The sequence below is a fragment of the Macrotis lagotis genome, chromosome 2, assembly GCF_037893015.1.
Source record: "Macrotis lagotis isolate mMagLag1 chromosome 2, bilby.v1.9.chrom.fasta, whole genome shotgun sequence".
NCBI classification, from domain to species: domain Eukaryota; kingdom Metazoa; phylum Chordata; class Mammalia; order Peramelemorphia; family Peramelidae; genus Macrotis; species Macrotis lagotis.
In genome coordinates this window covers 318450474-318461816 of record NC_133659.1, presented here as the reverse complement: position 1 = coordinate 318461816, position 11343 = coordinate 318450474, and the positions used below count along the sequence as shown (strand labels likewise).

The window sequence follows — 11343 nt, the reverse complement described above, 5'->3', positions numbered from 1 at the left end:
ATATCTTTAAAGGGAGTTATGGCAACATTAAAACTTTTACTTAAAGCCCAAATTTTACTGTATGACAGATTAATAGCACAGTGGTATAAGATTAATACAATAATTAGTATTCCATGAACACAAAAATATTTAGAAAGGGTCTAGGTTCCAACATTTATTTGATGATGAGAGAGTTGCCAGACAACTGGTTAGGATAATAGTCATCATAGATCTCTCAAGAGAAGTTAGGTGGAGCAAAATTAACACAGGACACAAAATGATGGGAAACTTGCAAATGTACCATTCTCCCAAGAACTGCTCACCAAGTAAAGGGCAAAAAGTGCTAACTTTAATCTTAGCTGTCAGTGTTCAGCTACCTGCAAAAATCTTATGTCCTTCAAACATATACTGTGTGAACCAAAGTTTCCTGCCATATTTAAGCAACTCCCTGGGAGAAAGAAAAGTCAGAATCAACATTAACAATGTGCTATCCAGCCCTCTTGAGGCTTATTTAGTAAAATCTTAGTTCACTGTACTAAGCAGAACTCAGGAAAAACTTGAAAAGCATTACTCTTCAGAACTCATTACAATTAATGTACAGGCCTGTGAATCCAAAGATGTTGGAAAACCATTCTCATATTAATTGAAAAATCATCAAAATGGATTATAAATATTTCTAACCTAATTTGGACTAGCTTAAATAATGATAAAGGTCAAAAGTTAGGATCCAGGTACTATTGAGTAATAGTTTAAATCTTCTAGTTGTCTCACTGTTTGTTTGAAAAGCACCCTAGGCGACATAGTGGATAGAGCTCCAGCCCTGGAGTCAGTAGGACCCGAGTTCAAATTAGGCCTCAGACACTTAATAACTGCCTAGCTATGTGACCCTCCACTGTCTTAAAGAAAATTTTTTAAAAAAGCACTCAGTAATCCATAAAGCTGCTAAATAAATATGAGTTATTCACAAAAATCCTCCTCTGGAAAAAAAAATCCTTCTTGATATCATAAGTTCAAATCTATCATAATTTCTTCATGCTAAAAACATCACGACAAAGGATTGGTACAGGGAAAAATTATCAGAGGATATTATGGCATCTTTTTTTCTCCAAATTTTTATAGTTAGAGTAAATTTTCATCTGTCAGAATTATATGTTCAAGTCCCAACAAGATGCTATCTCTACTAAAACTGTTCATTATTTGGTAAGTTAAGGGCATGTATAGGAAGCACGTACTTTCAACATATAGCTACAGATCAGAACATTCATATAATTACAACTGTACCTTCAGGCAGATTCTGAATAGAATAGACAATAGCTTCTGGGATTCCCATTTCTTGAATGCCTATATCTGAAGGATTAAATAGTATTTCTGGAACAGCAAATCTCTCATTGGCCAAACGAAGAATTTGTTCCCCAGACTTATACTTTCCACTTAATACCATCTCTTCTCTTGGCTAAAAAAAAAAAAAATGAAAATGAAATAAAATAAATTTATATATTACCTAATTCACATGAATGCTGCAAACATAAATGGCAATGATGCTTTAAGATATAAGGGTTTGTCTCACTTGTACAAAAATATTCATAGCAGCCCTGTTTGTGGTGGCAAAGAATTGGAAATCAAGTAAATGTCCTTCCCTTGCGGAATGGCTTAGCAAACTGTGGTATATGTATGCCATGGAACACTATTGTTCTATTAGAAACCAGGAGGGATGGGAATTCAGAGAAGCCTGGAGGGATTTGTATGCACTGATGCTGAATGAGATGAGCAGAACCACAAAAGCATTGTACACCCTAACAGCAACATGGGGGTGATGATCAACCCTGATGGACTTGTTCATTCCATCAATGCAACAATCAGACAATTTGGGGCTGTCAGTGATGGAGAATACATCTGTTTCCAGAGAAAGAACTGTGGAGTTTGAACAAAGACCAAGGACCATTACCTTTAATTTAGGGGAAAAAAAAAAAACCTGTTATCTTATGGTCTGATCTTGCTATCTCTTACTTTATGTTTCTTCCTTAAGGATATGATTTCTCATCACATTCAGTTTGGATCAATGTATACCATGGAAACAATGTAAAAACTGGCAAACTGCCTTCAGTGGGGGGTGGGGGGAGGGAAGTAAGATTAAGGGAAAAACTGTAAAACTCAAAATAAAATCTTAAAAAAAAAAGATATAAGGGTTTATATCACTTGGAAGCATAATCTGTTTCCTGATGCCTTTAACAAATAGTTCCTAAAATAAAATACTATTTTAGGGGCGGCTAGGTGGCATAGTGGATAAAGCATCGGCCCTGGAGTCAGGAGTACCTGGGTTCAAATCTGGTCTCAGACACTCAATAATTACCTAGCTGTGTGGCCCATTTGCTTTGTAAAAACCTTAAATAAATAAATAAATAAATAAATAAACTATTTTGATCCATAGATACTAAAAGGTTAACTGAATAAAGTGACATCCACTTTGGTTTTATTACCTGTTATGAATGTAAATTTCTCAAAGACAAATTATCTTTTCAACAATGAATCTATGATCATACCAATCTAGATATTCCCAGCAGAATTACAGATCATATGGCTGCCCATGTGGTGGGACTGTAGTCCAAGGTTACCTATGAATCTGACAAAGTGCAGGGATTCTTGCATGGTGCCAATAGAAGATTCTAGCACTATATCACTAACCTCTTGCTCTGACCATCCATTTTTCCAGTCATAGAATTTCTTGACTGAGATTTTTCATGTTCCACATAGTTCCTCATCTGTAAAGTGTTGCTTACATTTAACTTCATATTTCCACTCTCCCATGGGAGGATCCAAATCTTCAACCCTTTGGAGACTATAGGCTTTCCTGACTTAAAGCTATACATCACTGAAAAATACTGGTGATAAAAAAATAAGCTTTTGTACCTACTCTCCCAGTTATACAGAATTTCATGAGTCATTTATATTTGAATTGAACCTTAAATTAGAGTATCATAGAGAACAACCAGGCTTCTCCTAAGCAATATGAACTATATCATTATTTCACAAGTGACTAAAATATGTTGAAAAGATAAGATATCATCTGTGTTTTTACTGTTTGTTGATTATCAAAAAAAGTATTGGCATTACTGAATAAAAACTGCCTTACAGGTTCCTTTAGCAGGGAAAAGGTCTCTCATTCATACATCAAGATCATATTACTATGGTATAAGAAATGTTGAATGTGATAAATTCAGAGAAATTCAGAAAAGATCAACATTAACTGATATAGTAAGTAAGCAGCACCAAGAAAGCATAACACAGTGACTATCACAAAAGAAGATAGAAAGATTATTAAAGAATAGATATTGTTGGGGCCCAGGGTGGAGACAGGGGATATATCAGCCTTACTGTGAGAAGAACCCATGTTCTACCTAGTGGCATGAACATCTGTCTAAAGAAAATTGTGGGGAAGAGGAGCAGGAATAGAGTACCAACTCTGGGGCCAAAAGTTCCTGAGCTCAAATCTGATCTCACTAGCTCTGTGACTCTGGCAAGTCATTTAACTCCATTGCCCCACCAAAAAAGAAAAGAAAATTACAAATGTCTGGGTATAGAGCAACATCTCACACCCTTCACCAAGACAGGGTCAAAAAATGGGTAAAAGATTTGAGACATAAAGGGAATTAGGAAAAACAAGGCATAGTTTATCTGACAGATCTATGGAAAGGGAAGGAGTTTTGACCAAAGAAGAAATAGAAAACATTATAAAATGAAAAAAGGATAATTTTGATTGCATTAAATCAAAAACATTTTGCAGATATAAAACCAACACAAAGTTAGAAGGAATTTAAAAACTGGAAGTCAATTTTCACAGCTTGTATTTTTGATAAAGGACTCATTTCTAGGATATATAGCGAACTGAGTCAAATTTATAAGCAAACAAGTCAATGTTCAAAGGAGATGAATTGTTAGTTCTCATAAGGAGAAATTAAAGTTATCTATAAAATGTTCTAAATCATTACTGATTAGAGAAACAAAAATTAAAACAATTCTGAAGTACCACTCACACTTAAAAATGATCACTGCTGGAGGGGATGTGGGAAAAATGGGACCCTAATGCACTGCTGGAGTTGTTAGCTGTTCCAACTTTTCCAAAGAACAATTTGGAATTATGCCCAAAGGGCAATAAAACTGTGTGACAGCCTTTAATCCAGCAATACCACTATAGGTCTGTATCCAATAAAAAAGAAAAAAGACCCACATGTCTAAAAATGTTAATAGCTGCTCTTTTTGTAGTGGCAAAGAATTGGGAAATGAGGGATGAATGGCTGAACAAACTACAGTATATGAATGTGATGGGTACCAGTGTTCTGTAAGAAATCATGAGCAGCTGGACTTTAGAAAACTGGAAAGACTTGCATGAATTGATGCTGAGTGAAGTGAGCAGAACTACAACATTTTATACCTTAATAGCAACACTGTGAGATGATCAACTGATCAACTCTGATGAATTTCTCTCCTCTCTTCAGTTTAGTGATCAAGGACAATTCTAAAGGACTTGTGATGAAAAATGCCATCCGCATTTAGAGAAAAAATTGGAGTCTGAATGCAAACCAAAGCATGCTATTTTCATTTTTTAAAACTTGTTTTTTTCTCATTAGTTCTGATTCTTCTTTCACAACATGCCTAAGAAGGAAATATGTTAAACATGATGTATAACATATTACATTACTTGTTGTCATAAGGAGAGAAAGAAGGTAGACAAATGTGCTGCTCAAAAGCTTACAAAGGGGCAGCTAAGTGGCACAGTGAATAAGTCAGGGGGACCTAGAGTCATCGGTACCTGAGCTCAAATCTGGTCTCAAACACTTAATAATTACCTAGCCGTGTGACCTTGGGCATGTCACTTAACCCCATTGTCTTGCAAAAACCTAAAAAAAAAGTTTAAAAAAGATGAATATTGAAAACTACCTTTGTGGTCTTTGAACTTTTTAAACATCACAATGTTAAAAGCTTTTTTTTTTCAGATTCTGCAAGGCAAATGGGGTTAAGTGGCTTCCCCAAGGCCACACGGCTAGGTAATTATTAAGTGTATGAAGCCAGATTTGAACTCAGGTACTCCTGACTCCAGGGCCGGCGCTCTATCCACTGCACCACCTAGCCGCCCCTAAAAGCTTTTTAAAAAGGGAAATGTGTCCTCTTACATTATGTAGGGGAGTAACCTCAGCTACCACTATCCAATTTCCTCAGATTTGCCTCCTGCTAATACTACTCTTTCTGTTGCTTCACAACTGAAGCTAGATCACATCGTTCAAACTTCAACAAAGTCCTGATGTCTCATTCTCACAGGGTTTACTGGATGCAGGAGTTGAATGACCATGAACTCCTGGCTTGAAATAATATTATTTTCAGTTTTTTCCAACTGCAATTGGGAATATTAAAAAATAATAATCTGCCTGACATTGAAATTAAGATTTCATCAAAAGTGTGTTGACGGCCATAAAAAAGTGGACCCTCAAGTCAGTAACATGAGGTATATAGCTTGGAATCAAGATTTGGCCAAGGTTGCTGAAGGTTGGACAAAAAGTGACAGCGTAGACATAACGTTGATCTAACTCCAAAAAGTTGCACCCCATCTTTAATAAATTGGGAGAGAATATCTTGGTTGGCTCACATTGGATATTTACTGAACATGCTGCTATCAAGTCATGGTTTGATAAGGTTCAATTCTATGACCTCAAGACTCAAAAATATACTAAAATGTGTGGTCATTATACTCAGCTTGTTTGGGCAAAATCTTACAAGATTGGCTGTGCAATTGACTACTGCCTCCAAATTGCACATGTTAGCAATGCAACTATTTATGTGCAACTATGGACCACAAGGAAATACTGTGTAGATGAAACCCTATCAGAAAGGAAGCCCCTGCAGTAACTGTAAAGAAGATACATGCATAGGGTGGCTAGGTGGCGCAGTGGATAGAGCACCAGCCCTGGAGTCAGGAGTACCTGAGTTCAAATCCAGTCTCAGACACTTAATAATTACCTAGCTGTGTGGCCTTGGGCAAGCCACTTAACCCCATTGCCTTGAAAAAACCTAAAAAACAAACAAAAGAAGAAGAAGATATATGTGTGGACCAGCTGCTTACAAATTAAAATTGTGAAAGAGTTCCAGATAAGCCACCTGGGAATGGAGTTCCAGATAAGCCACCTGTGGACGGAATTCCAGATAAGTCTTCTGTGGGGAAGAAAATTACAGAAAACAAACTTTTTCATGCTTTCCTCTTGGTGCCACTTTTTATTATACTAATTATTTTACTGGCTGCGATGGTAAAATTTTTCCAAAGAAGGCACAATACTTCTGAATGAATCAAAAAGGAATATAGGATGTTATTTTTTCCTTAAAAATATCTGAAGTATCACACAAATAAAATCAGATGTAAACTGGACAAAATCAGATATAAACTGGACAATTGTTCAAGGGGAGGCTAAGCCAACATAATAAAAACGACATTCTACCAAAATTTCTTGACAGTGCATAACAAACTACCAAGGAATTATTTTCCTGAGCTATAAATAGTAAAATTCATATAGAGGAACAATAGGTCAAGAATATCAAAGGCATTAAATGAAAAGAAATGCAAAGGAAGGAGGACTTGCCATAACAGATCTAAAATTATAAAGCAGCAGTCATCAGAACTGTTTGGTCCTGGATAAGAAATAAGGGTAGTGCATTGGTGGAATAGATTAGATACAAAAAAAAAATAGTAAATGATTATAGTAATCAACAGTTTGATAAAAACCCAAAGACTCCAGCTTGCAATGGGATAAGAATGCACTTTTAACAAAAACTGCTGGGATAACTGGAAAACAGCATAGCCAAAACTAGGCACAGAACAACATATCACACCCTTTACCAAGAGAAAACTGAAACAGACACAAGATTAAGACATAAAAGGTGATATACCAGAAGTCAGGAGAACAAGGGAGAATTTACCTGTCATTTCTATGAAAAGGGAAGTAGTTTATGACCAAGAAAGAGATAATAAAGAATATTATAAAATGCAAAAAGGATAATTTTGATTACATTAAAAAAGGGTGTACACATATAAAATCAATGCAACCAAGATTAAAATGAATGCAGTAAATTGGGAAACAGTTGTTACAGCTAGTATTTCTGATAAAAGGAATCATTCCTAAATTATATAGAGAACTGAGTCAAATTTATAAGAATACTAGTCATTCCCCAATGGATAACTGATCAAAGGATATGAATAGGTAGTTCTCAGAAGAAATTAAATCTACCTTTAGTCATAGGAAAAAATGTTTGAAATCATTACACTGCATTAGAAAAATGCAAATTAAAATAACTCTGAGGTACCACCTCCTATCTATCAGAAAAATGGAGTCTTGAATGCAGAATATTTTCACTTTTAAAAATCTTTTTAGTTTTTCTTTTTTTGTGTGTTTTTGTTTCCCTTTAGTTCTGATTTCTTCTTTCACAACTTGACTAAGAGGGAAATAATGTTAAACATGATGTGTTATAACATGTATCACATTATTTGCTATCAAGGGGAGCCCAGAAAGAGAAGGTATAAAAATGTGCAACTCAAAAGCTTAAAAAAAGATGAATATTAAAACAATTTTTGTGGTCTCTTGAAACTTTTAAACATCAGTGTTAAAAGTAAAAAGAAAAAAAGGAACCGTGTCCTCTTACACCATGTAAAGGAGTAACCTCAGCTACCACTATCCAATTTCTTCAGACTTGCCTCTTATTACTCCTTCTGTTACCTCACAATTGAAGCTAGAACACACCCTCCAAACTTCAACAAAGTTCTGATGATTGATGCTGGCAAGGTTTACTGAACACAGGAACTGGATGACAATGAACTCCTGGTCTGTAATAATGATATTTTCAGTTTTTTCCAACTGCAACTGGGCATATAATATAGAAGATCTGCCCAGCATTGAAAATGAAGATTTCATCAAACTGTGTGTTAACAGCCATAACCAGTTTCGTTCAAAAGTCTACCCCAAAGCCAGTAACATGCTGCGAATGTCGTGGGACCCACACTTGGCCAAGGTTGCTAATGAATGGACAAGAAGGTGCGAGTTTGACAATAATATCGATCTGAATACACCCCAAAAGTTGCACCCTATTTTTGCGACACTGGGAGAGAATATCTGGGTTGGCCCAGCTTTAACGTTTTCTGAATATTCTGCTATCAAGTCATGGAATGATGAGGTTGAAAACTATGACTTCAATTCTGAAAACTGTACTGAAAAGTGTCGTAATTATATTCATATTATTTGGGCAAGCACTTACAAGGTTGGTTGTGCAGTTCGATTTTGTCCAAACATTGCAGGTCTGCCCTATGGAGCAATTTTTGTTTGTGACTATGGGCCACAAGGAAATTATTTGTACATGAAACCCTATAAGAAAGGAGAACCCTGTAGTGCCTGTAAAGAGGATATATGTTTGGACCAGTTGTGTGCAAATCCAGAGCGTGATGGAAATCTAATTACAGAATCTGAGGAGAAAGCTAAAAGCCAGATTTCTTATGCTCTCATCTTGGTGCCAGTTTTTCTTATAGTGGTCATTTTACTGGTCATATTGATGTTTTATTACAAAAGGTACAATACTTCTGAATAACTTTAATCAAAAGAGAATATAGGATATTATCCTGAAAAATATCTGAAATATCATGCAAATAAAATCTAATCTAAATAACTGGATAGCTGTCAATTGCTCATGGGTAGGCAAGATAATATAATAAAAATGACATTGCTAACTAAATTAAATAACTTAATTCAGTGCCATACCAAACTACCAAGAAATTATTTTACTGAGTTCAAAAAAATAGTAACTTGATTCATATGAAGGATAAAAAAGTAAGAATATCAAGCGAATAATGAAAGAAATGCAAAGAAAGGTGGTCAAGCCACACTAGAGCTAAAAATTATATTTTAAAGCAAATCATCAAAACCATTGAGTCATCTTGGCTAAGAAATAGTGGCAGAGTGGTGGATTGATGGGATAGGTTAGGTACAAAAAAACAGTAAATAACTATAGTAATCTCTTCTGTTTGGTAAACCCAAAGATTCCAGCTTCTGGGATTAGAATTCAATTGAACAAAAACTGTAGGAATAACTAGAAAATAGTATGGCAAAAACTAGGTGTAGACCAACATCTAATACCCTTTACCAAGACTAAGTCAAAATGAGTACAGGATTTGGACATCAAAGGCTATAAGCCAATTAGAATGCTATCTGTCAGATCCATGGAAAGGGAAGGAGTTTATGACCAAAGAAGAGATAAAGAACATTATAAAATACAAAAAAGGATGATTTTGATTACATTAAAAAAGATTTTGCCAAAATAAAACCAATTCATCTAAGATTAAAAAGAATGCAGTAGGGGCAGCTAGATGGTTCAGTGGATAGAGCACTGGCCCTGGAATCAGGAGGACTTGAGTTCGTATCTGGGCTCAGACACTTAATAATTACCTAGCTATGTGACTGTGAGCAAGTCACTTAACCCCACTGCCTTGCAAAAACAAAACAAAAAAAATTCAGTAAATTGGGAAACAATTGTTAGTGTTTCTGATAAAGGACTCATTCCTAAACTATATATAGAGGACAGAGTCAAATTTATAAGAATATAAGTCATTTCCTATTTGATAAGTGGTCAAAGGATATGAACAAAGTTCTCAGAAGAACTATATTATAGGAAAAGCTGCTGGAAATCATTGTTGATTAATAAAATGCAAAATAAGACAACCCTGAGGGACCAAGGTAGCACCTCAACCCCAACAGATTTGCCAATATGACAGAAAAAGATAAATGATTAATGTTGGAGGGGATGTGGGAAAACTGGGACCTAATGGACAGTTGGTTAGAATTGTGAACACATCCAAATTTTATGAAGAACAATTTGGAACTATGCCCAAAGAACACTAAAACTCTGCCATAGCCTTTAGTCCATCAACAATGCCACTATGGAGATTGAGGGGCAGAGCTATGATGGTGATAAGAGCAGATCTTGTCTTAGGCGCTCTCTCAAAAAACTTACAAACTAAGGACTCTAACTAAATTTTCGAGAGACAGAACACACAGAGGGACCCAGGGAGGCAGTTCTCCTACTCAAGTTAACCTGGAAAAGAGCAGAAAGGCTCTGCTCCCCGGGGTCGGAGGGGCAGCCCGCCAGAGGGGTGGCCCACCAGAGGGAAAGAATTTCAGCCTCCCAGAGGCCCAGGGTGCTGGGAGCCATGGCTCCCAGCAGCGGGGGAGTTTCCTGAGCTATGCCCCGGGGAGCACTGGGCACAACTTGGGGGAACAGCGGGGGACCTCTGCCAGAGCGAGCATGTGGAGCCCAGCCCTCAGGGCACACAGCGAGCAGTGTGGCCAAGGCAGCCCAGATCCAGGAAACAGAAGCAGACAGAGCCCAAGCAGGAGCCCCCCAGGGCATAAGCCCATTGAACCTAGGGAGGGGAGTGAAAAGAGAGAGAGAGAGAGAGAGAGACTGCAGAGCTTTGTCCTCTGCCCCTGGAACAGGACTCTGGGGTTCTGACCACATTTAGATCCTGATCGCAGTCTAGGCACCCCCATAGAACAGCAGCCCCCCCCCACCTCAGCCCCATGGCAGAGGGGGGTGTATATGGTCATTCACAGACCAGGAGGGAGGACAGAGCCTCACACACTGAGATCCTTGTGGGAGTGTCCCAAAAGCTTAGGAAGCACCCCCAAAATAGGCTTAGGCTGGGAAAATGAGCAAGCAGAGAAACAAGAGGAACACCATTAAGAAATATATTATCTATGATCCCAAGAAGGATGGATATACTCAGTCTGAAGATGAGAAAGCACAAGCTCCTGCATCTAAAGACTCCAAGAAAAACAAATTGGGCTCAGGCTATGACAGGGCTCAAAAAAGACTTTGAAAATCAAATGAGGGAGTTAGAAGAAAAACTGGGAAAAGAAATGAAAGATGCAGGAAAAAACATAAAAATGAAGTTAGCAGCTTAGTCAAGGAAATCCAAAAAAAAAAAAATGCTGAAGAAAATAGCATGTGAAAAACCAGCTTAGGTCAAATGGGTAAAACAGTTCAAAAAGTTATTGAGGAGAAGAATGCTTTAAAAAGCAGAATTGGCCAGATGGAAAAAGAGATAAGAAAGCTCTCTGAGGATAACAAATTCTTCAGACAAAGAATAGAACTCAGGGAGACTGCTGAATTTGCGAGAAATCAGGACTCAATATTTCAAAACCAAAGGAATGAAAAATTAGAAGAAAATGTGAAACATCTCATTGAAAAAACAACTGATATGGAAAACAGATTCTGGAAAGATAATTTAAAAATTATTGGAATACTTGAAAGTCATGATCAGGAAAAGAGCCTTGACATTTT

The 11343-nt window shown here is 36.9% G+C and overlaps 1 protein-coding gene and 1 pseudogene across 4 annotated transcripts in view; one reads left to right on the top strand and one right to left on the bottom strand.

Moving 5' to 3' along the window:
• The window catches only part of ACTR6 (actin related protein 6), a 47370-nt gene that overhangs the window by 12824 nt on the left and 23203 nt on the right, over positions 1 to 11343 (bottom strand). For all 4 annotated transcript variants that reach the window (XM_074226666.1, XM_074226664.1, XM_074226663.1 and 1 more), the window contains one exon: positions 1261 to 1432. In XM_074226666.1, the coding sequence (XP_074082767.1) occupies positions 1261 to 1432 (172 nt within the window). The remainder of the gene's footprint in view (positions 1 to 1260; positions 1433 to 11343) is intronic.
• On the top strand, positions 7765 to 8673 carry LOC141515252 (glioma pathogenesis-related protein 1 pseudogene; annotated as a pseudogene).